This window comes from Macrosteles quadrilineatus, unplaced genomic scaffold (assembly GCF_028750875.1).
Source record: "Macrosteles quadrilineatus isolate MER2022 unplaced genomic scaffold, UCM_ALF_1.0 Scaffold_1__1_contigs__length_201487025, whole genome shotgun sequence".
Lineage (NCBI taxonomy): Eukaryota > Metazoa > Arthropoda > Insecta > Hemiptera > Cicadellidae > Macrosteles > Macrosteles quadrilineatus.
In genome coordinates this window covers 178166864-178193659 of record NW_026542594.1, presented here as the reverse complement: position 1 = coordinate 178193659, position 26796 = coordinate 178166864, and the positions used below count along the sequence as shown (strand labels likewise).

The 26796-nt window shown below is 34.0% G+C and overlaps 1 protein-coding gene across 7 annotated transcripts in view; it reads right to left on the bottom strand.

The window, feature by feature from the left end:
* LOC128990730 (zinc finger protein 85-like) overlaps positions 1-21043 on the bottom strand; it is a 75132-nt gene extending 54089 nt beyond the window's left edge. For 2 of the 7 annotated variants that reach the window (XR_008490560.1, XR_008490561.1), the window contains exons 1-3: positions 20855-21043; positions 19133-19212; positions 5494-7464 (exon numbers count right to left, since the gene is read on the bottom strand). Coding sequence is in view for 1 of the 7 variants with exons in the window: in XM_054413282.1 (XP_054269257.1) it covers positions 5946-7154 (1209 nt within the window). In the remaining 6 variants the exon portion in view is untranslated. Of the gene's footprint in view, positions 1-5179; positions 7465-19132; positions 19213-20854 lie in introns of those variants that run through there. The other 5 variants (XM_054413294.1, XM_054413303.1, XM_054413282.1 and 2 more) reach the window with 5 other exon arrangements.
* Positions 21044-26796: the final 5753 nt, after the last annotated feature.

Genomic DNA, 26796 nt, shown 5'->3' with positions numbered 1-26796 from the left:
CTGCGGCAAAGTTTTAGATCAAAGTATGAATTTTATTTTTTATTTGAAGCTTTTTTTGATACGGAGCCTGCTTGTATCATTTTTAAGCGATTACAAATAGGCATAAAATCGCTTGGCGCGGCATTGGCGCTAGGAGTTTGGCCGGCTCAGCATCAGTTTACGGGATATAGAAACTGAGTTTCTAGCATTTAATTATCATTATACTGTATTACATCAAATATGTCATTACATTACGAAGAATGGTAACTTAATTTACAGGCGTATGTTTGTGCATTTTAATGCTTACCGGTAGTCTATAGTTAACAAAATTCTTTGATATAAATGCTTCCCCGATTGTAATTTCGGAAATTGTCAACCACTGTAGAGTCTTCTGGCTCAGACTGTACCGTTGGAGGTTATGAAATTTGGACATTATGAACCGCACTGTTTATTTGGTATCTTAACGTTGGAGTTTGTGAAATTTGGACATTGTGAAACAGTGATTATTTGAATGTTATAGATTTGGAGCTTATGAAAATTGGAGGTTATGAACCACTCTGTTTATTTAATATTTTAAGCGTTGGAGTTTGTGAAATTTGGAGTTTATGAAACGCTCCCACTAAGTTAAATCAAAACCATGTTTGTTAAATCCTATCGTTATTATATGGGGTTTTTATGGGAAAATAACATAATTTACAATACTTTTGAACCATAACTTTTACAGAAATTGTATTTGTACCATTTTGTTCAGAATTTAAAGGGCTATACCATAGTAAATTGTATGAAAATCGTTCGGACCATTTTTGAGAAAATCCGATTTTTCCATTATTTTATGGGTTTTTATGGAAAAAACAAACAATGAAAGTCTAAATTTCAAAAAAATTATAAAAACACCTGGAGATATCAGAGATTAGTACCTACATATCAAGTTTCATCAAAATTGGACTACAGGTATAGTCTGTAGCTCTTTCATAAAAACCCCCTTTTCTATTCTGTAATTTTAATATTTACTTTTTCTGTTTATTCATCAGTTAACTGTCAAAATACAACGATAACAATTATTAGTATATCTATTAACAGTAGAAGGAAATGTGACAAAAAATCACACAATGTTGGATTTTTGGACATTTGTAATTTTATTTCTTAAGTAGGTAGGCCATGTATTCTATGGAAAAGTACCGGCATTAACGATGTCGTCGAAAAGGTTGTTATGAATAAATAGGTAGGCGTACGTACCCAAGAGATGGGCTATGGGCCCATTGGCTGTATGGTCCAGCGATTGCTTCACACAGTGAGTACAAATAGAAAGTGATACATTGGAAAAGCGAGTTTTGCATCATCCGTAAATTCGGCACAATCACCCACTGCAGTTGTGATTTTTTACTTTACACTTTACACAACCGCCATTGAAGTGCCGTCAATGAGTGTAAACCTTGCTTGTAAGCTATTGGTGACGATCATTAAGTGTTCCAGCCCTATACAACACTTATTCAAGGTCTTCTTTCTGGCTATAAAAACTCAAGAACAATTTTATACACAAAGAATGTCTGGTTCCTGACCTGGATGATGCCTCGTTATTTAATTTCATTTACGGTTACACTATAATATTATTCCACTTGCGATTAATTAAATCCGTTATGTAAGAAAAACGTGTTTAATCTCACTTGGTTAGGATTTGCTTTCAAAACGTGATCGGAAATGGTTGCGGAATTTGTAAACAACATTTGAAAACATATCATAGACAGCTAGAAAAATAATCTATCCGAACAGCTGTTCGTTATTTCATAGATGATTATGTAATAAACATTTGACGAAAAATTGACAGAAATCACATAAAACTGCATTTTTGAACGTTCGTAATTTTAGTTACATAGTAGTGAAGCCATAATGGCTAAAGACACTCTCGCCAAACCATTGAATACATTAAAATGACTTGGATCTTGATAGGTACTCTCGCTTTTATGGAGAAGATAGCGTAAAATACCATCTTGAGTGTTACAGGCAGACAGAAAGACAGACAGAAATTGAGATAAGACTTGCTTCTGCTTCTTTAATGTATTACACGTAAAAATAACCTAAAAATATTTAATTCTGAGCAATGTACAAACAAAACTCTAATTGTATTTATATAGATTTTTTAGAAGTTGCAATCAGCTAACATGACCATCAACTTCAACAAATCACAGTTTTGCAGAGAATCAGTACCATTCCTCGGGTACACACTGACAAAAGAAGGACTTATAATGGATCAAAGCAAGGTAGACCCATCTTAAAATACCCTACACCAAAGAACAGAACACAACTTAAATCATTCCTTGGTTGTATTAATTATTACAATAAATTTCTGAATAATTCTTCTTTACAATTCAACCTTTATTGCGACTAACTTCTAAAAAGAATAAGTTTATCTGGACACCTGCAGACGACATCACCTTCAATGAGATCAAACAACTTTTCCTGCAAACCAGTGTATTAAATCATCCTGACCCAGCCAAAGAATTCTACTTACAGACTGATGCCTTAGACATAACCATCAGAGGTCACTGTATCAAATCAAAGAGAACGGAGATAAAGCTGCTATCATGTTTATGTCCAGAACGCTACAGCCTGCCAAGCAACGGTTCACTACCACAGAAAAAGAGTTATTGGCTATAATTCATTGTCTACAGAAATCTCGATACATTACATTAGGTACCAAATTGAAAATCATAACTGATAATCATGCCCTTACTTTCTTAAAAACTTGTAAACTCCTCAACAACCGCCTTGCTAGATGGATTTTAGCTATCCAAGAATATAATTTCACAATAATCCACTGCAAGGGCACTGAAAATATAACGGCCGATACTCTTAGCCGGATTCCACCAAACCAACAAACTGATTCATGTAATATAACAAATGAATTAACTATCCTCTACATAGAAAGAACCACAGACCCACAACAACATGAATACCTTCAAAATCTACCCCAGTTACCTTTGTTCCAATGGTTATAAACGATAGTCATAATCACATGTATTTAGTTATAAGAAGTTATCATCAAGCAATCATCATCAACAACTGTCAAAATTAATTCAATGTACTCCATATTATCTGTAAGCATCATTTATCTTGTATATGTCTCATGTTCCCTTCATATATCAAAATTTAAATTTATCATTCAATTCATGTATTATGTTAAAAAAAAATTGTTTTAACCACTTTAATTAATGTTATGTTATTAAAGTTTGTAGAAGATAGGAGGGGATTAGTTATCATTTTGTTATTTTACAATTATGTTATTGTTATGTTCGTTCCAACTAGAATTTTGTTCTAGATAGAATAGAATAGAATAGAAATCTCTTTATTGCAGGAATGACAACAATGTATATACAGTACAGCATAAAAATTATAGTCCTTCTTTTATTTCTTAATGAATAAAGTAAACTAGTGAGTAAAACTAATACTAAGAGAATAAAAACTAATTATGACTATACAAAATAAAATAAAAAATTACTACTTAATCTAAACAGAATTATTAAAACCTGCAAAAGGTAGCCCCTACAGGCAAAAGCCCAGTTATAGGGGAACCCGATGCTAATAACTTGGTCTCCCGTAAAAACCCTTACATAATAAAATTAACAATAAAACAAGTCGAGTACATTATTTGAACAAATATGGATGATAAGATAAAATGATCATTTGAGACAATATGGAAATATACACAAATACACACGTACATAAAATACCTAAACATGTTACAAAAATAAGGAAAGTTGAATGATTAAGTATGATAACGAAAGTATGATAACAACAGTATAGCTAGATTAAATTCTTATTAAATAACATTTTGTGAAATAATGTCAAAACACTTATTCCTAAATTGTCTGAGTCCAGTAGTGAAGTCAATATGAGCAGATACAAGATTCATCAAAGTGAACGCTGATAACATACGCGAAGTCGCGTGCCCCACCGTCCTAGCGTAATCCACATACAGTAGCCTACTAGCGCGACCACCGCGTCTCGGCACATGCCACGGCACGTTGGCCAAGAGCTCAGCATCGTCCACGGACCCAGTCATGACACCCTTCAGAAAACATAGGCTTGCCACCTTCCTCCTGACCTCTAAGCGATGGAATTCAAACAAATGTAGAAGCTCTTCATATCTTATTGACCAAATAGGATAAACACGAACCCCAAAAGCCTTGAAATACAAAGTCCTCAAGAATCGCTTCTGAACTCTTTCAATCATTTCTACATAGAACGATGTGTGAGGTGACCACACTATACTTGCAAACTCGAGCTTTGATCTGACTAGTGACTTATAAAGAGTTAAGAAAGTAAGTGAATCGTGGAATAGCTTACAGGTTCTAGTTATGAAGCCCAACGTACTAAAAGACCTATTAACCATGTTCGCTATATGTTCATTAAACTGCAAGTCTGATGTCATGATAACTCCTAAGTCCCTAAAACGTTTTACTCTTTCTAAAATTGTACCATTGATGTTATAAGGAAACACAGTGGGATTTAGTGATCTAAAAGATAAAACATTATGTAATGTTAAGCTAGTTATATTTTTTTCATCTCAATCAAGTATTTGTTAATTGCTGTTGTTAAATTAAATATGTTTTCTCGTCATTTATCGAAAACAAGTCATTAAAGAATTTAATTACATATTTTCTAAAGGGGATATTGTAATGACTCAAAAACTAATGTTTATAATTAATATAGTCATTAGGCCTAATAAAATTCCAAACTAAATCTTGTTATATTTTCAATATTTATTCATGTTCATTGTTAATATTAGTAAAACCATATTGTCTCAACATATATATAATTTATAATCAAATTTTATTCATTGGCTTATTCAAAATTATTATTCAAAACAATTCCTCCATTTAAAATACAGTGCATCTAGGTTCAAGATTGTCAATAAAATTCAACCATGTTTTTAAAAATGTAAGCCCCATAATTTACAACAATGAACAGTGAGAGTGCAGTTAAGGTATCCAAGAAGAACATACAGAAACTATTAGTTGTGATAAAAAAAAAGTGAAATTATAATATAAACTATTGTCAAAATATCAAAATTAACTGAAGAAAGAAGAATTAAAGCCTATATTATTCAGAAGAAAATTATTATTCCAGAAGATTGGTGAGAACATTCAATTTATTATTAACTCAAACTATAGACATCTCCAGGATCTTTTTTGGGACTAAAACGACCTCTATATTTCAGTAATATTAAGAAAAGAAAAGACAAATTTATGATCTTACTAAAATATTGTTTCCAAATTATTATTCTAATTCAATCTACATCTTAACTTATTGCATTTTATAAAGTCAAAGAAATCTTTTGATTCAGTCTGCACTAATCCCCACCCTTCAAGACTTTTTGTAACCCTTTATTTACCATTAAACATTGTATCCAATAACATCTTGACCTCATCATTTCTATTATTAGTTAAGACAAAAATGAAATAACAACATATTTAGAGGTTTATTACAAAGTAATGAATGATTCTTCATACTAACTTTGGTTGTAAAGGATTTTTCACATGTGGAGCCTTGTAAGGTCCCTCTCCTGTATGAACAAATGAATGTCTCTCCACATCGCCTTTGGATGTAAAGGATTTTTCACATGTAGAGCACTTATAAAGGCTCTCTCCTGTATGAACCAATGAATGTCTCTCCATATCGCCTTTGGATGTAAAGGATTTTTCACATGTAGAGCACTTATAAAGGCTCTCTCCTGTATGAACCAATGAATGTCTCTTCATATCGCCTTTCGATGTAAATATTTTTTGACATACAGAGCACTTGTAAGGTCTATCTCCTGTATGAACCAATGAATGTTTTATTATATGAGTTTTGGCTTTATAGGATTTTCCACATGTAGAGCACTTGTAATGTCTCTCTCCTGTATAAAACAATGAATGTTTCAGCATATGAGTTCTAGTTTTATAGGATTTTCCACATGTAGAGCACTAGTAAGATCTCTCCCCTGTATGAACTAATAAATGTCTCTTCATATGACCTTTGGATTTAAAGGATTTTCCACATGTAGAACACTTGTATGGTCTCTCTCCTGTATGAACAAATGAATGTCTTTCCATATCCCTTTTGGATTTAAAGCATTTTTCACATGTAGAGCACTTGTAAGGTCTCTCTTTTGAATGAACCAATGAATGTCTCTTCATATCGCCTTTGGATGTAAAAGATTTTCCACATGTAGAGCAATTGTAAGGTCTCTCTCCTGTATGAACCAATGAATGTCTCTTCATATCGCCTTTGGATGTAAAAGATTTTCCACATGTAGAGCAATTGTAAGGTCTCTCTCCTGTATGAACCAATGAATGTCTCTTCGTATCGCCTTTGGATGTAAAAGATTTTCCACATGTAGAGCAATTGTAAGGTCTCTCTCCTGTATGAACCAATGAATGTCTCTTCATATCGCCTTTGGATGTAAAAGATTTTCCACATGTAGAGCACTTGTAAGGTCTCTCTTCTGTATGAACCAATGAATGTCTCTTCATATCGCCTTTGAATGTAAAAGATTTTCCACATGTAGAGCAATTGTAAGGTCCCTCTCCTGTATGAATCAATGAATGTCTCTTTATATCGCTTTTGGATGTAAAAGATTTTCCACATGTAGAGCAATTGTAAGGTCTCTCTCCTATATGAGCTAATGAATGTCTCACCATATCGCCTTTGGATTTAAAGTATTTTTCACATGTAGAGCGCTTGTAAGGTCTCTCTTCTCTATGAACCAATGAATGTGTCCTTATATCGCCTTTGTATGTAAAGGATTTTCCACACGTAGAGCACTTAAAAGGTCTCTTATCTGTATGAAACAATGAATGTATCTTCATATTGCCTTTGGTTTTAAAGGATTTTCCACATGTACAGCACTTGTAAGGTCTCATTCCTGTATGAACTAGTGTGTGTCTCTTCATATAGTATTTTGATGCAAAGGATTTTTCGCATGTTGGGCACTTATAATGATATATCGCAAAATGGATCAACAAATGTCTTTTTACATGGTGTTTTTGGAAAAAAGTTTTCCCACATGCCAAACATTTAAAGGGACGCTCTCCCGTGTGATACAATATATGAGCCTTCATTGCGGATGGAGTTGAACAACTTTGCACACATATTGGACACTTAAGAGGATATTTTTTGAAGCAAGTTAACATTTCTACTCTTGCAATTTTTATATCTATAAATCTTATCACACAAGCTAGTAACTAATTAGAAAAGTCATAAATTCGTATGTAACTAAAACTTGTTTGTAGGCCTTGTTAAGTGGCTAGTAGTTACATGATAGGCTACCTCTTTCACTCAACATTGAATCACCTCATAGTCAAATCTTGCAATGCATATTAGATATTTTTACAATACACTTGAGGGATTTTCCTTTTTCTCGTGTCTTCTTTATTCTTCTTTTGCATTATATTACTTCTTAAATCAATTTAATCTGTTGTTTTAATTCTTTTTTGTCTCGACCTAAAACAGAAATGTTTATTGAAACTCAAATTCTAGTCAAACAAAACAAATTGTTTTATTAAACTTGTGTAGGGAAACATAACATTTGGAGTGGTTCTTCAAAGTATTACATCAGGGAGTATATCAATTAATTAGTTCTTTTAAAGTTGTTAAACTATATTCTCCTCTCTTTTTGTCTTCTCTTCTAAGAAAGATCATACCTTATTAAAACCATTTATTAATCTATTCAAATGGGTTGAACAATCAATTAACAATATTTAAATTTCTACTAGCGTGAGAACATTATAAATATCCAAATATAGGGCTTAACTGTTTTTCTCAACATAAAAAAATGCCACTAACCAATAACACCTCAAATCCGAACACCGCTTAATATGAATCGCCTGTTGCAGAGAAAACTTTTCCGTATTTAAAATAAAAGAAAACTATCTATTATTCTTATTCTGTAAGGAATTTCTCGTGTACAGCAAAACAATTTTATTATGAACCGATTTTGACGATGTAATTGTCAAATTAAATGGAATTCTCTGTAGAAGTCATTGAATAATTTGTGTCACGCTCAGTTTAGTGTGCTTCACTCTTTTGTCTTTTAAAGTTTCCATGTATTTTTAAAGATCAAACTAATAAACGGTATCAGCATTCTGACACATACTTTCTCCCATAAGCTTGTCAGCAACCTTTATCATAGTAAGCGGTGAGAGTAAATATGATATTTTATGGTTAAAAATTAAAAAAGTTTCAATAACCTTTGAACCGTAATTTTTACAGCAATGGGGAGTTGTACTATTTTTTTAGAATTTTAAGGACCATAACATATTAACTTTGATAAATACCAGTTTTTTTTAAATTCCCAATTTTGTTATTATTTTATTGTTTTTTATAGGAAAATGACATAAGATACAATCACTTTTGAACCTTATTTTTTACTGAAATGGGATTTCTACCATTTTGTTCGGAATGAAAAGGACTATAACATATTAAATCTTTTAGAAAATCGTTCAGGCCATTTTCGAGAAAATTCTATTTTGCTGTTGTTTTAAGGGAAAATTCCCATAAAAAATCAAAAAGAAAAAAAGAAAAAAACTTTCAAAATTTTTAGGACCATAACATACTAAGCTAAATCAAAACCATGTTTGTTAAATCCTATCGTTATTATATGGGGTTTTATGGGAAAATAACATCATTTATAATAGTTTTGAACCATAACTTTTACAGAAATTGTATTTGTACCATTTTGTTCAGAATTTAAAGGGCTATACCATAGTAAATTGTATGAAAATCTATCTAAAGACGGATTCTAAAGTGCAGCCGAATTTTGTTTTTTTTTAAGCGTTGGTGGATGTGTAACTATTTTATACAAATGTAAAGATCAAAATGTTTCTATTTTGTTCCCTCTTCCCGTTGCAAAGCACAGGTACAACCGCTAGTTTAAAATAAAAGAAACCTATCTATTATTCTTATTCTGTCAGGAATTTCTTGTGTAGAGCAAAAATATTTTATTTATGAACCGATTTTGATGACGTAGTTGTCAAATTAAAGGAAATTCTCTGGAGAAGTCATGGAATAATTTGTGTCACGATCAGTTCAATGTGCTTCAATCCATTGGATTTTTAAGTTTCATGTATTTTTCAAGATAAAAGTCAAAATTTAGTAAGTTTACCTGACATGATTAATTTCTTAAAAAAATAGCTGTCTTCATAAAAATAGCCCTATTCTCTTCTGTCATTTTAATATTTCCTTTTTCTGTTTATTCATCAGTTTACTTTCAAAATATTCATGAGCGAATTTCAGTTATAAAACTATTTTACAATTTGACTCAAGCCAGGACCTAAACTAAACAAAACCTCTTATAACTAGAAAACAAAATAAGATCAGTTACAAACTGTTAGAAGTTCTCTCTGATTACTATGTTCTGCCTGCCTTTTGTGCACAATAATATGTTTTATTATATTGTTAATACTCTATTTACATTTTTGTTTACATTTTGTCAGTTCTTTAATAATCATGTTCATTAAACCATCTCTTGAATTTTATCTTTTTTATTGCATCAATTTTACTATCTATCCAGTATTCATCTGCTCTTCAACATCTGCACTCCACCTCGAATTAGTCACAGATTACTCTGCAGAAGCATTCATTGCAGCATATAAGAGAATCACAGCTCGCCGTGAAATTTCTTCCACTCTGTCCAGTGATTGTGGTACTACATTTATCGGCGCTGATGCAGCACTAAAACGTCTATTCACGGCTTCAACAACGGCAAGTACTAAACTAAGAGATCTTCTAACTAAAGATGGAACATTGTGGAAATTTAACCATCCATCTGCTCCTCACTTCGGTGGTCACTGGGAAGCAGGAGTGAAGTCAGTGAAATATCACTTAAAACGAATCGTTGGTAACACTCAACTAACATACGAAGAATTCACTAACATTCTCACACAAATCGAAGAGGTTTTGAATTCGAGACCTCTCTGCAAATTGACTGATGATCCTGATGATCTACATTGACTCCTGCACATTTTCTTGTTGGTGCATCACTATCTACAATACCAGAACCAGACCTCAAGAAAGTACCAAGAAATATACTTTAAAGATGGAAGTTGTTGCAGCAAATGTTACAAAGTTTCTGGAAAAGATGGTCAAGGCAATATCTTCAGCAACTGTAGACAATTTATAAATGGAGATTTCCAAACACAGAACTTAAAGTAGGATCAGTAGTCCTTATCACTGACGAACAATATCCTCCGTCAAAATGGCCTTTAGCAAAAGTCATAGAAGTTCATCCTGGGCTTGACAATCTCATTCGCGTGGTAACAATGAAGACAGCTACTGGAATACTGAAAGGACCAATAGCGAAATTGTACCTTCTTCCTGTCACAGAATAAAATTGCCCAGTTCCCTGTTGCAATTTAGGGGGGGGGGGGGAGTATGTTAGCAGTTCTCTCTGATTACTATGTTCTGCCTGCCTTTTGTGCACAAATCATATGTTTTATTATATTGTTAATACCTTTACATTTGGTTCTCAAAATTGAAACTATAACATAATTCGTAAGATTACAAAACAAATCTTCAATTTTAAACTAGAAAAGATGTGCAATGTTTGGCTGTATGATTTCAGCTCTGATTTGTCGTTCTCCGGGCTCAGGCCAAACCATGTGCACGTTTCCTTTGTTAATATGTTGTGTTATTGATTTAATCATTATTTTACAATTGTATTTCAATGACACATCAGAAGCAACTAATATACGACTCCAACGGAAGGAAAACCAAGATATAAAACAAGAAACACTGTTAATTTTAAGAAACATAAAATTGATAATTTTAAAAACATATCTCGAATATTTGCCATTTTATTTTATTAAATGTTTTTTTTATTGTAGTCTAAATTAGGGGCTATGGCCCCTGCAGGCCAATAGTTGTAGATATTTGAATTATATACACCCGGGACTAGCTGTTCAAAAGTTATGGCCTGTTGCAATCTCAATTTTGAAAACTTTTTTCACTCCAAAAATGCCATTTTTAATGTTTTTTTTTTACCCTTTGAGTGCGAACGTCCGGGGAACCGGACGTTTTTAAAACGAGCCAAAAGTGCCGACGTCCGGCCGACTGGACGTTTTTAGAACGAGCCAAAAGTGCCAACGTCCGGCTGACCAGACGTTTCGTAATGATCGAACAGTTGTCATAACAACCGAATGGATACTCGGATTCTTTTAACCCATATATTAACATTGAGTCGAAAGTTACTAGATGCGATACATCGATTTTCGTTGGTCGAAATATCGAAAATTCGATTTTTACGAAATTTTAACCTAAAAATCGCCAGATCGCGCTCGGCATTTTTAGCGCGACCTTCGGGAAAAATCATCGGCATTTTTTGAGCGTTACTTTTATTTCTCGCCTGGCACTCTAAGGGTTAAATTTCTTTACAGTTTTTATTCTTTATCAAATGCTCTTAGGTATAGTATACCTACAGTTGGTTTAATCTTATTCCTTATCAAGTAATTATGACAATTCACAACCATGCAGCCAGACAGATATCACATAAGAGTTCCTTATCTGTTCTCAGGCTCATGGTAAGAAACCAATAGACAAACTAATCCTGTCTCAGCTGTGCTGTAAGTGTGAATCAGTAGTTTCCCCCACTCTACTACTAATCAATCTCCTACAGCACAGCTGATATTGATATACTCTCAGGGCCTCTTCACACTGGGCCACCATGGTGGCGACACCGGTGGTGACACTGGTGGCCGGTCAAAATGTGCATGGACCACCAGCTCAGCCACCAGTGCAGCTGCAGCCACAAAGCTGGACGTCGAAGAGGCAGGTGCTTAGCGTATATATTTTTATTTTTTTAAATTGTGAAAACATAAAAAAACATATTTTTTTGTTCATTCATTTTTATGAGATATAAGTACCAGAGAGACTTTTTTCATTCACTACTAAGACCTTAGAAATAACCCTGACACGTTTCACAATGACTACTTACTCAAGAATGTGTGTTTTAAGTTTTGATGAGCTTCTGGGACGTCTGAAAGATAAAATATCTCCAGAAGAGAAACTGCTACTAACGTTGCGGAAAATTAAATAAAAACATAGTTAATATACCATTTATTAATAAAACTGTAATACCTTGACTCAATGTATACATTGCAATGACGAAAAGATGTAAATGAAATAGAGTACCTATACATTGTGATACATCAATAAAATCGTTTCCCCATATTTATTACCTTAACAACTTCAAAAATTAGTAAACTAGTATACTGTGTAATGCCCGCTGGTAGTGACTGGTGGCGCTGCCAGTCGCTCCAATGTGAACAGACCAATAAGACACCATGGTACGACGTGGTAGCGCCACCAGACTGGTTTCTCTGAAAATCGCAACCCCGAGCCACCGCATTTCTGGTCGCGCGGCCAGACGCGCCACCAAAGCTCAGTGTGAAGATGTCCCATTTAAATCAATGCCAATGTAACGTAGCCACCATGGTGTCGCCACCGGTGTCACCACCATGGTGGCCCAGTGTGAAGGGGGCCTCAGAGGTCTATCTCTTCAGCTGTGCTGTAAGAGATTTATTAGTAGTAGAGATTGTGAGAATGATTTAATAGAGTATTGTTTAGAAAATTATAGATTTTCAATTAAATCTATTTTTAGATATATAATAACAAATATTGGCCATTTTAAAGCCAATATATCTATATTTTTTGGAGTAAGTTGGTACAATGATGTATCCAGTAATTATGTTGGGTTAACTTCATCTACTGAAGATTTCCACAGTTGGGCTAGTATAAATTTAAATCTAAATAAGATGTTTTCAGAAATTGAAAAAAAGGAAATACACAATTAGTTATTACAAGAGGTGGAGAAGTTAAGATTATTAAAAGAATATTTGCTTCTATCTGTTGATCACAATGACTTACAAAAAAAACTCTAATGATGTGTTATTTTGAATAAATTTATAAATTGTATAATAATCACAAGTATTGTATTAAGTAATACATTGTATAATAATCACAAGTATTGTTTTAAGTAATAAATGTATACTAATTATATTTGTTGTTTTAATTTAACCTTCCTTATATGTGATAATTAATGATTATTTTTTAAGCGTTTGACTGTTTGCTGATTGCTAGAGAAAATCAATTTTTGTGACTTTGTTTTAGCAGTAACCACAATAATGACATTACATGACATTTTATTTTAACAACAGCTACTCAATCTTTACTGTCCACAAGGAAGTATCAGTATACTAGGTCAATCTAGTTTTCACAACACTGAGTGCTTGCTCAGCAAATAGTTGAAGTGAATCATATCAACCTACATTTGGAGTCTCAACTACAATACATGTCTAGTACATTTTATTTATATTTACTGCATAAAATGTATAAGTAAAAATAAGTGTTAAACGGTGCCACGGAGAGCGGCATGGTTATTAATCACTTTGTTCAACAAGGACTGGACTCATACAATCTTTTTTTTTACTTATAAATAACTGTGTTTTTTTCTTTCATGTTGTCACAAATACTGGAGACTGTGACGACATAGTTCCAAGGTGAATTTGATTTGTGATGTAAAAAACTTGTATTTGGGGAGTAAAGTCATAAAGGCATTATTTTATTTCGATACTGACCCTAGGCTTTGCCCCTTTGGCTTTAAAACTTCTGAAGTGAACATTTTAAAAGTAAATATTGATTGGTCTCCATGGCTGCAATGAGAACACTAACAATGTTTTATTCCTACAGTCAACCGACAAAGTTGGCTTCCTTGTACTGTTTATAGTACAGAAAGCTGCTAATTGCTGCATATTTATACTTTGCCGTATGGTTTATACTTTGTCGTACGGTTTATACTTTGCCGCACATCAGGATTCCATTGAAACAACACAAAACAGCATGGTTCTATTATGCACGTAATCCGTGTACACTTGGAAATAGGTTGGCAACACTTAAAGATAATAATACTACGGAGCAGCTGATTGACTATTATAACTACGATTTAACCTGTCATTTTGTGTTTATAGTTTCGGTATTTCTGAACTTTCTGGACTTTTCTTTTCAAAGTTTTTAAAACATTCCTACGCTCTTAATAAACAAGAAAATACCTTTAAAGCATTTTTTTAGGCACGGAAACCACTTCAAATTACAAAAACATACGGAACTATATTCTCAAAAAGCGGAGCACATTTCTTGCCAAGGAAAAATAGCAGAGTGATACGGACCGAGTGTACTACTTTCTCTAGGGCACCATTTGTGTTGCCAGCTGAACCTAAAGACGTGTTGTATAGTGTTTGAAAGACTAATTATTTATATGCTTTATAGTGACTGTAGGAAAAATATAATGTGTAACACAAGTGAAAAAGGCCTTTGCTGCACTCGAGATGTAACACAAGGAGAACTAATGTAAACAAATGTTAAATGTAAACAAGGAGAACTGCTAAACTGCATTTTCACATTTTCAGACAGCTGATACAAGGAAATTAAATAGGCTAATATTTTGCATAACTATGAGGTAGGTTTATTTTAATCTAACCTTTTAGTACAACCATTCCCCCTGTTGTTGGTTAACATTTATTCCTTAATTTGTAACTAACCAAAAACTCTTAAGTTCCCCACACACACTCCATCGGCTGGACCTGACCTGCCGCCAGGTCTAGCCATGTCGTCCGAAAATGATGTAGAAACCAATCAAATGGACCTAGAAACTGCAAAAGCGGTTGATTCAATAATGGATCACTTCTACTCCACCAACCCAAATATAGAAAATACCCCAACCGCTCACAGGTGGCAGTTTTTGAGGTTATTAGTGGTCGTATCGCATTGAGCAGTATACCGTTGAATTCGTCGTGCGATTCTGCACAATTTGAGTACCCACAACATGGGTTTTGAGCAAAAACAATTTTTTCCCGTTTTTCCCATTTCCCGGGAAAACGGGACTTTTCCGCAAAAAATGAATATCATTTTTGGAATCAGCACTAAAAAACGAACATTTTGAAAAAAAATGTTTAAAGCGTTGACTGGAGGTCGATAGTTTTACCTTATGCACTATGCTACGTCCATTAACAGACAACGTTGAGGGTTGGAATGAGGACGATCATATCGGCAGTGGCCTAGCTTCTATTACTGGTATTTTACGAGAGTAAATTCAATTTGTTTCTAATTTATGTTGCTGTAATTAAGTTAATAATTTATGTATCACAGTTGGCCATTTGCTTTTTAAAGTCCATTTGCTTTTACAAATCTAATTAATACATATTGTAGTTCTGATTTTGCTCTCATATCGTCGTGTTTGGTTTTGTCCGTTTAGTATCGAATGTAAACAACTGACAGCTGTTTCCACTCGACAAACCTTCCTCCCCTTTCAACTTTCCTTTTTTTCCTTTCCTTTTATCTTTGTGGTGTTATTTTCGCCACTAGGACTTGGACTCGTCCAAACCACAAATACAGTATGTGAATAACTCAACAAAACTGAGGCTTAATATTAATTATTTAACTGTAGGCCTACGGCCACTTAGGAATCTCTCAGACGAAAACTGATTGTAGGGCCTATTTTTGGATTCAGCGGGAAAAATAAGTTACTGTAGGCTAAGTTAAGTACTGTAGACATATAAAAACTACATGATAAGTTATCGCGTTGTATTCAAAAAATAAAACTATAATTTTTTACTTTTTCCACTTTACCGAAAAAATACACTGTCTAAATCATTAAAATTACTAAGTTATTTCTAGATTCTCCTGTTCTTTCCGAACAAAATGAATATAATGTTTTAGGTTTAAGTTACTTGTACGGTTGAATTTTTACGGATTTTCAAAAAAAGGTCTGCAAAATCGCCAAAATGGGTTGGCCATTCCCCACTTCGGTACTTATTTAGGACAAAGACCCCAGCTTAAGCGTTCTAAAATCTTTTTTAAACTATTCTAGGACATCAATACTACAACTTTATTAAAGAATTTTTTGGCGCCGAGAACTCCTTTTATTATTAATTAAATATATAAAGAATAATCCCAACTCACTAGGGGGTTGGTGGGAATTCGGGGTTTTGGGTGGGGGAGATAAAATGTGGTTAATCATGGGAAGAGAAGGGTAATTCGGCGGGGAAAAGGGTACGGTAATTAATAGGTATTACCCAGCAAGAATGGGAAATTAGTCTGTATAAATGGGTACTTTCCTTTGCCGCTGAGCCAACGACGAGGAGCAGAGCCGGCAGAGACAGGAAGACCATCAGAATTGTATTGTACCATATGATATAAATAAAAACAATAATAAAGTAAAAATAATGTTGTTTGTTTATTTTATCCTATATATTTAAACTTAGTCAAAAATGGCTTTGAAAATATTTTAACAGGTCATTAAAAAGTGGTGTAAGTTAACATCATCTATCACCTGTGTAAATAGCCAATCCTAAAGTTACCTCTAAAAACGTGAAGTTAAGTTTTCAGCCTTCTTTTGGCAAATTTCCCTACAGGGAAGTAGCTATTGTTTGAATATTGGTAGTTTTATTTATTCAAGTTCATAAAAACGTACACCGATCTTAACTGAATGTTTACATTCAAAACATCAATAAAACATATAAACAAATCATAACCTAGTTCCATGTTTGTTTAAACATTGAAAAATTAAAATATTTTAGAAACGATATATCGAACCAAATCTATATCGATATTTCTGCAGACATATGTTATGAATACATAGAGAAAACAAACTCATCAAGGAGTATGGAATTAATAATTAAATGAACAAATCTATGGAATCACCCAACACAAGTTGTTAGGTACTCGTTTATCGTGTTTACAGTAGGTAGTTCATGTTGGTGTCACTGGATACACTGGTGTCTACAAAATCTGATTTATTAATAGGGTTATTTACTGTGAATTTGTTATTTAGTTTTATGGTTTGTACTTTACTGTTTGGCTGTATATCTGGGTAACGAGTCCTCTTATAAAACCGATTTATGAAATCATACAGCAATTTAGGTTGGTTTGGTTAGTTTAGAACAGTTTCATTTCATAATGAACCATTATTTTTCCTCTGAAAATCATACAGCAAGTTTGGTTGGTTTGGTTAGTTTAGAACAGTTTCATTTCATAATCAATAATTATTTTTTCCTCTGGAAATCATACATCAAGTTTGGTTGGTTTGGTTAGTTTAGAACAGTTTCATTTCATAATCAATTATTATTTTTTCCTCTGAAAATCATACAGCAAGTTTGGTTGGTTTGGTTAGTTTAGAACAGTTTAATTTCATAATCAATAATTACAAGCTGCTATACCTGTGCTTTACAACGGGAAGAAAATGTGACCTAGAGAGCTATTAAAGTAATTCTGATGTGTGTTTTAAAATACGGAAACTTTATGATTTAGTTTGAAAATATAAACTGATTTAAAAGTGTAAACCTGCTTACTTCAAAACCCTACTTTTTATGTTAATAGATCCAAAAGAATATGACAACAAACCTTAGTGTAGCAATAGCATCAATTGCTTCATATTGATGCTACACGAATGACATGTTTTACCATAATTCTTCAACTTTAGTCAATCTTCTTTACACGTAGCTTACTATATAAATTACAAAATGAAATCTTTGAGCAATTCTTTACAAACCGTATACAAACTTTTCTTTAAAACCAATCATAACCCTCCTAAATCTACAAAGCGTCACAAACATCTTTTTTGAGTAAATAAACAAACGCCAGTTTATTGTACTGACAAGCTGTTTTACTAACTAAATTAAATTAAATCATGTACACTTAGGAACCATGCCAGGCGTAGCCCTTTGAAAATTAGCCTGTGCAGCAGAGCCCTTAGGAAATTCGTCCATATCAATACTTTTCGGCAAATCTACACACCTTCAGCTTCATTTTGATGTGCCATATGCCTATATTTTCATTTGGTAAATGGCCTTAACCGTTTACATAAAATTTGATTGTATCACTTTAATAATATAATAGATTTTTTCCTCTGGAAATCATACAGCAAGTTTGGTTGGTTTGGTTAGTTTAGAATAGTTTCATTTCATAATCAATAATTATTTTTTCCTCTGGAAATCAAACAGCAAGTTTGGTTGGTTTGGTTAGTTTAGAACAGTTTCATTTCATAATAAATAATTATTTTTTCCTCATGTAATCATATAGCAAGTTTGGTTGGTTTGGTTAGTTTAGAACAGTTGCATTTCATAATCAACAATTATTTTTTTCCTCAACAAGTGAGTGTTCATAAGATCTACATGTCGAAATCTTAACTGCAGTACTTTGTAATTAAAACGGGATTTTACGAGAAATACAGAGGGAATTCAGGTTAAATTGAGGGGATTCTAGGGGTAATTGTGGTACGGTAACCTTTCACTGCAACTGCATTGCTATTGTTTGTGGTAAAACAGATCAACAGATGATGTAATTGTGCAGATTTCTGATTGGCTGATGATTTCTTTCGTGTAGTTATCTGATTGGCTGGTGGTTTCGTTGTTAGTGTTTTGTTTAGAACTGTCTCCATGACTCCATGTTGTTAGCCTAGTTCAATTCAAAGTGAAGTAGAGACACAGGAGGACGTAGCTCAAATTTGTGATTTATTTTCATTCTGATTGTGTCGGAAAATTGTGTTCGGACATTATGTAGAAAACGGGGTGATTCGTGGTGAAATATGTGGATACCTATCAAAATATGTATTTGTTGGACAAAGTGATTTTAATTTTCGTTGGATAGGCTAGTTGCTGGTTGGCTATCGGCAAACCAAAGACATGGTACTCTCCGTGCGTGTCGGTTTTGGTTATCTTTGAGTGAGACAATAGTAAATTATATGTCGAGTGCATATTCCTTGTGAATTTTTCACGTCGATATAGTGAATCCAACATTCTTGAAAGTGTGGAATTGTGTAAAATTGGTGTAGGCCTATATTGAGGTTTAAATGAACTGTTGTTAGGGTCGGTTTTATTAAATTCCAGTCAATATTTGGGACTGGAATTGCTTTTCCCCCAATTATTATCCTCCAAAACTTCATTTTATACACTTTTTACACAATTTCACACTTCAGAAAGTGTTTTTAAGCTGGGGTCTGGGTCCTAAATTTTTACCCCCACTTCTAATATTGGCCACTGCTAGAGTTAGAGCTTAACTTAGGTCAATAAGTAAGTTAGGCCTGATAAAATTAATGGAATAGGTAACTTATAATTTCGGCTACCTGTTTTAGGCTATGTAGGCCCGATCAACATAGGATGCAACACTGAGAACTCTTCCTCAACAGATAATGCAACTTGAGACCTGTAAAGACAATTCTGTGAATAGCTTTTAACACGTTGACTACTAACGCCGACTCTAGTAGGCGTCACTAGCACTTCAATGTGGCGCGCACCGACAAAAGTCGGCACCAGACCAACAGAAATATATTGAGTCAGTGTGAGCTTAGCCTCAGACGGAGACGTTATAATCGATGCCAGCCTGCCAGCTTAGAATGCGAGCTTTACTTTGGTGTAGGTTGGTACTAAAATTTCCCGTAAAATCCTGTCTGGCAATGCTTTCGTCCCGGTTTCGGGGATTTTTTCTCTTCAACCCACATTACAAAGACACTGGATACGGATCCGTCCAGTGCTGCTACCTTTGGGTGTTTCAGTGAACTACATCCACTCTCGGGGTAACGCAGCACAGTCACCACTGCTCTTTTGTGATTCGTCAGAATGAAATATTTGAATGCCAATTGCGTTCGCTGATTCGGTTGCGTGCCGGGGCTTCGCCCGCCACTGGGGAGCGCCTATACGTTGTTTTCAGCAGTCATCATGTTAAGGGTACCGTAGGCCAAGGTAGGTACATAAGCAAATTAACCCTCCAAGCATCCATCGTCGAAAAATCGACGCGCTACACACTTTGTGTAGTGTCACGCGTCGATTTTTCGGCGCACTTTCGACATCGTTTACGGCGAAGGCTCTATGACTGACTGAATCGGATTGAACTGGATCGAGTTAGGTATCGTTCTTTCCATTATATTCTAAGCTTTCTCCAGAGGTCTGTCTCAGCGCTGTATGTTCTCCGAGCCGATCGTAATTGTAGCAGACAGCTGACGTGCGTATTCGTAAACAGCTTGGTTATCCTCGGACCGATGACTGATGTGTTTTATTACGTTTATCATTCTTTTAGTGTTAAAAATCAAAAGTAGTGATATAGCCTACGTGGTGCATTATAAGAAGATTTAAGTGATTTTGAAGGGCTGGTTGATGATCCTGATGAAGTAGGTAGTGATATTGATGTAAATTATCAGCCAGATTCCTAGCTATGGTTAGGCTATGCATTCTTAGCTAAACGCTATGTACTGAAATCCGTTTTTCACTCATAACTTATTTATTTGATAACTTACCTCACTATATGATTATATATTTGTAATCCTCATTAAATTTAGAACAAAGTGGCTATTTTCAAATATTTATAGGCCTATAATTTATACAATTTCATTGAGCGCAAACTTATTTTTTTTTTCAATTTTTCTAAAATAATTTTTTTTTACCTAAAAAATTTTTTGGAAACAAATATCTATTCCTTATGTTTTATGTATGATATGGAAGCCCATGATTTTTTAAACAAAATGGTATATAGAACATTAGAATTAACATTGTTTTAAGCTTCTCAGATCCGTTTTAATAAAACCTTGCAAATGCGCCAAAAATAGGTGGACATTAAGGCCTAAACTATGGACACTTGGAGGGTTAAAGCTACATAAAGGCCAATACAAAGTTAGGCTACATGAAATGGTACTCATGAAATTTTGTCTGTAAACCACTTGTTATGGAACTAAGGGAAATTACTGTGGAAAGGGTGACCAAGAGTACCGGTACCATAGTAAAATTACTAGCCTATAGGCTTATCAGGCCTAGGCTTATCATTAGAAACTATTTTTATATCATTAGATTTTTACCTGAAAACAATGGTGCAAAAAGTTTTCTGCTGTCACAAAAACCAAATTAACTAAGATTTTTTTTGTTTTTTATTACTGTAATACATCTAGTCGCCTTTACTTTACTGTGAATTTTGAATTGACTCTGACCAAGTAATGATTAATGAATGAAATAAATCAAATCAATTAGGAATGGAATGAACGATTGAGATTGAAATTGAAACATTGAAAGAGAAGAGAAGAACAGAAGAGAATGAGAATTGAGAATGGTGCACTGAGCTAAAATTATAACTGGAGGTAGCACTGCCATGGCAGAAGTCTGTCAAAAGCGTGTCGCTGATTTTGTTAGGTTGGTATAGCAGTAAGTTTTCTTACCATAGCAATAACATGGCTTCTTATAACTAGGTTGGTATAACAGTGAGTATTTTTGTCATACTTGAATACTTTTAATACTTTAATAATTTTCTTTGAAATGGCGACCATACAAAGTAGGTATTTTAAGCCAAGTATAATAATAGTTATAGCAATAATATGGCTTCTTATGACACCAGACTCACGCAAACATGGCGGCTGGCGACACGCATCTTTGACATTCAGTGCTACCTCCAGTTATAATTATAGCTCAGTGGAATGGTGTTAGGGAAGAAGAAGAAACCTAAGATGAAAAAGAGTAGGTTTATACAAAGAGGACAAAGAGGTAGAGGGATTTATAAATTCAACTGAGCGTTGATTATGAACTACTTTAGTTCTTTTGTGTGTTATGCGGATTGCGGACTCGTGACTGTATGTGTTTTGAAGTTAGGTTAGGTTATATTAGGAAGGTAAGGTTTAGGAATTGGCACACGGGAGGGACTAAGGCTAAAGGTGTAGTGACGTCATATCTCTAGTGGTTAATGTCTTCTCTTGAGGCAACACGATTACCGTTAACGAGACGGTGACACGGTGTGATTTCAGCGGCGTTCGTGGCATAGGTGGTAGCGTTTCGGATATTCAATTCAATTCAATTCAAACATTCTTTATTCATAAATTTGCACAAAGGTACAACAAATAGTGTCAATGTTTACAAAAAGAAATAGTAATAGTAATGACAATAATCCTATATATAAAAACAGTTACACTAATTTCGTCTAAATTAAAAGTAAATTAATTAATGTGTATGGAAGGTTCATTTTCTTATCAATTAGTGATTTGATTTGTTACTCATCAATTACTCTAAACTCTGTGGTTTTCGAAAAAATTGGTTAAAGAGTATGGGGCTAATTTTACCAAATATTCCTTTAAGTCATTCTTGCATTTACTTAAGTTTTGTTCACCAAGAAATGACCTTGGTAAATGAAACAAAAATTTTGTTCCCATATATTTCGTTTTCTTTTTGAAAAATTCTAAATTAGGTGGTTCTACCGGTCTATTTAATCTGGTGTTGTACGGGTGAACGTTGTTTACAAAATTTAGATTTTCAAGTTGTTTCACATACATTACAGTCTCTAAAATGTAGAGAGCATAAGCCGTTAGGATTTTTGTGGAAGTAAATAAATGTTTAACAGATTTACCCCTTTTCAACTTAAACATAATTCTTAACGCATTTTTTTGTTTCCGCAAGATTTTATCTAAATTTTTCTGCGTTGTTGCTCCGTAAATGCTTATTCCGTAGGACAGGTGAGAATGAATTAAAGAATAATAAACTGTTTTTAATGTTTCTAATTTACAAAATTTAGCCATTTGTCTCAAGGCAGACAAACCTGTTGACATTTTGTTAACAACATGTTTTGTATGATCGTCCCAGCTCAGATTAGCATCAATGAAGAGTCCCAGAAATGTTGTAACTTCTACTTGGTCTAATTGATTGTCATCTAAATAGATTTCTGGTTTTAGTTTGACCCTCGCTTGTTTCGTACAAAAAGATATGAAAGTGGATTTACTTGAATTAAGAAGAAGGTTTTTACCATCAAGGAAATTTTTAATAATTGAGAGACTAATAAATGATGCAATTTCAATACTCTCCTTGGAATTCCCTGTCACAGTGATATTAGAGTCATCGGCATATAAACATACGTTACTGTTTACGGGTAGTAAGTCAGGTAGCCCTTTTATGTAACAAAGAAACAATAAAGGTCCTAAAATTGACCCCTGTGGTACTCCGTGTTTAATTTTTAAATTTTGAGAGTTAAACTTCCGGATATAGTTATAGTGATTTTTTGAATTGTTGAAGTTAATAGTGTGCTCAATTTCTACAAATTGCACCCGATTTCCCAAATATGATTCAAACCATTTAGACTCTTTGCCAGTAATTCCTAAATTTTGCAATGCAATCAAGAGTTTTTTGTGTGACACACTATCAAAAGCCCTAGTCAAGTCAAGAAATATACCAACCACTTTTTGCCCTTTATCTACTGAATCTATTATTGACTGAATGAATTCTATCCCAGCTGATATGGTGGATTTTCCTTTTTGGAAACCGTGCTGCTCTTTATCCAACAAATTGTTTATGGTTAAATAATCTACTAATTGAGAGTAAACTACTTTCTCGTATATTTTAGAAAAAATTGGGAGAAGCTATACCGGACGATAACACGATGGGTCATTTAAGTCACCTTTCTTAAAAATTGGTATAACCCTTGCAATCTTTAGTTTATTTGGAAAAATACTTGATATTAAAGAGGAATTTATTAAATGTACAAGTGGTTTTAAAATACTAGGAAGATTTTTTTTATGATATCAATGGAAATTTCGTCATATCCTGTTGAAAATTTATTTTCAAAAGAAATAATAATTTTCTTTACGTCTTGTTCCGTCACTGGATGAAATTTAAAACGCGGTTTATCGGAATTTTTATTTAGTTGTGTAGATTCTGTACTTTGAGGAATCTTAGGTAAAACTGAATCTTCAACTACAGAGACAAAAAATTTGTTAAAAGCATTAGCAACTTCAATTGGATCTGTTAATATTTTTCCAGATTGTATAATAGATTTATTCGAAGTACAAATTGATTCTTTCTTAACTTCTGTTCTAATTATGTTCCAGGTGGTTTTTGTTCTATTTTTTGAATTCATAATTTTACTATCAAAAAAGTTACTTTTTTCGTTAAAAATACATCTTTTCAGATCCTTCTTTAAATCTTTAACTCGTACCTTAGTATTTTCATTTTTACTTAACCTAAAGCTTTTTTCCAATTTAATAATTTCATTTTTCTTATGAACGATCTCATCGGTTATCCATTGATTACTTTTATCTTTTTTTATCTTATCCATTATTTTAGGGAAACAGTTGTCAAAATTGTACAAATATATTTCTAGAAAAACATCATACTTTGCCTCTACTGGTGATTGATAAACCTGCAGAAAAGACTTATATGATGACTTATATGACTATGCTTTTCTTCTTAGGGGGTTGGTAATAACAGTGCCTATGGATGGACGTAGTTGAATGTGGTGTGCATAAAAACTTTATTCTTATTTGTTAGCAGTGATTTATAACAGCTTTCAGTACATTACATAGTTATATTAGTATATTTTCTTAAATATTGAACCAGCTAACAAGATCCGTAAGTTAACAAAATGATTTTACAGCTCAATATTAGATTTAACCTCATCAGGAAAAACTAAAATAGGCTTGATCATTCACCAAATTAGTCCCAGTGCGCATCTACTTATGCGCCGCAGCCAACTGTAGATAGTGAAATATCACTAGCTGTTGGACTTAGTGACAAAGTGAATGCCTGTGCCATCTGTTAGGCATCACTAGAACTACGGCTGGTGAGGGGGCTACGCCTGCAACTACCCCAACGCAACCCGCCATCCATCAATGCACTGCATGTCTTCGACCCAAATAATGAAGGGACTTCTATAATCTGTCCTAGTTAGACATTTAAACGAACATATTCAAAAACAAGTTTTTTTGTCCCGACTTTGCTGGATTACATTTTTTATGTATTTATTTTTTTTAATACAAAATGTTAAATAGTGGATGTGAGACTATTTTTGAATCAGATGTGACTCGGGATTCTGCCATAGAAGAACTTGTTTTTAATTTGACACAAGAACTAAATAAACTTACATGTAATTATCCTGACACCAATTTTGACATAATGACAAGTATAGTATCAGAGTTACTTTGTAATTTTGACTCTATCAATGAAGAGTTAGACAAAAGTGTCTCAGCACTGGAATTCTCAAAACATGATCTTGATGTTTTGTCTAACAAACTTGAGCTAGACAAACAGCAGAGGGAGAAGGAGCTGAACGTCAGCCTCGCAGCGCAAGACGTCCTCGAGGAAGAAAAACGTTCTCTCGATCTTCAACTTCAATCCTTGAAATCCACGCTCATCGAACGAGATGCCGAGAAAGCCAGCGTGATTCACGAAAACATTGTTCTATCGGATAAACTTAAAACTATTAATACCAAGGTTAACAGCTTAAAATCAAGCAATGTAAAAATGTGTAATTCTGTTCGAGATTTAAGGTGTAAACTAGATGTAGCTACTGCCAACAGTCTCTCTAAAATCCCTGTTGAATTTAAGTCTCATGACAAGTGGGTAGAGGATGACATCATAAACTCATATTTTGTCACAATGTCAGAGTGTGTAGATATAGACACACTCTTTTTTGGGCCGGCTACCACTCAATGTTTAAAGCTTGCTGTTTCTCAGGAAACGGTAATCGATATATTGTCCAAATCACCTTTTTATTCTTGTAAATATGCATTTTTGTGTGTTAACAATAGTGAGGAAACGAAAAGTAGTTCTTCAGGTTCTCACTGGTCTTTATTATTTGTCGATAGAAACAGTAATGAGGCTTTTCATTTTGATTCTCTAACAGGTGTAAATGGAAAGTCTGCAAAAACACTTGCTTCACGCCTCGGTGTACCTAGTGATAATTTCTTTGATATGAACTGCTTTCAACAGAAAAATGGGTTTGAGTGTGGGATAAATGTAATTGTAAATGCTAAGTTCATCTTACATTTCTACTGTATTCCTAGAATTTCTAGTTCTTTCAGAGACTGGTATGGCAATGAAAACAATAAGCCTACTCATGAGCATTTGTTGCGGACTAATATAGACAAGACAGTTTCAAGAGATGCCATTACTGTGACTCCTGGGAAATTAGTGAAGTCTGTTGAACATGGTAAATGGAAACTTGTGAAGGGAAATATAAAAAACAAAAATAACCGGATGAAATCGCCTCAAAATGAACAGTCTAAGGTAGTCCACAAGGTTGTGTGTGGTAATAGATTTGAGGTACTTTCTGTTGACAATGATGATAAGGAACAGCCTAACTCTACTAAATTAGTCTCTGCTAAGCCAGTCAGAAGTTTGGATATTCGAAATTCAAACAAACCTATCAATGTAGACCATGATAGGCCTTGTAGCATAAAATCTAATGTTAAGGTCAAATTAGCAAACACTAGTTGTAAGACTGATTCCTCTAACTGTCGACTAGCTGCTCCCAAACACCACCTTGTATCTTCTAAAAAAACCTCTCAAGCTGTTTAGCGACAGCCACGGGAGATCGCTCTTGCCTCTATTGACGGAGAAGTTTGGAACCGAATTTAATTCGTTTGCTCATGTGATACCAAATGGTAAGATATGTCACATTTTGGAGGCAGCTAGACGTTCGTTGCAGGATGATGGTCAGGTAGGGTACACCGTCATAATGGCAGGAACCAATGATATTTCAAACGAGTCTGACATAAGTCATATTTCCAAACAGATAGATGATGTTTTATCAACTTACAGTAAGCCTCAAATACTTGTGATGGCTGTGCCCATCAGATATGACTTGCCACTCTTAAACAATGTTATAGTCAATGTAAACGAACAACTTGCCAGTGTATGTTCTAAACATAGTAATGCGACATTCGTACCCTTGTTTGTACATAGAGGTCATTTCACCAGACATGGACTGCACTTTAATCATGTGGGCAAACGCAGAATTGTTAGTTTGCTCGGCAACATTATGCTGAAACAA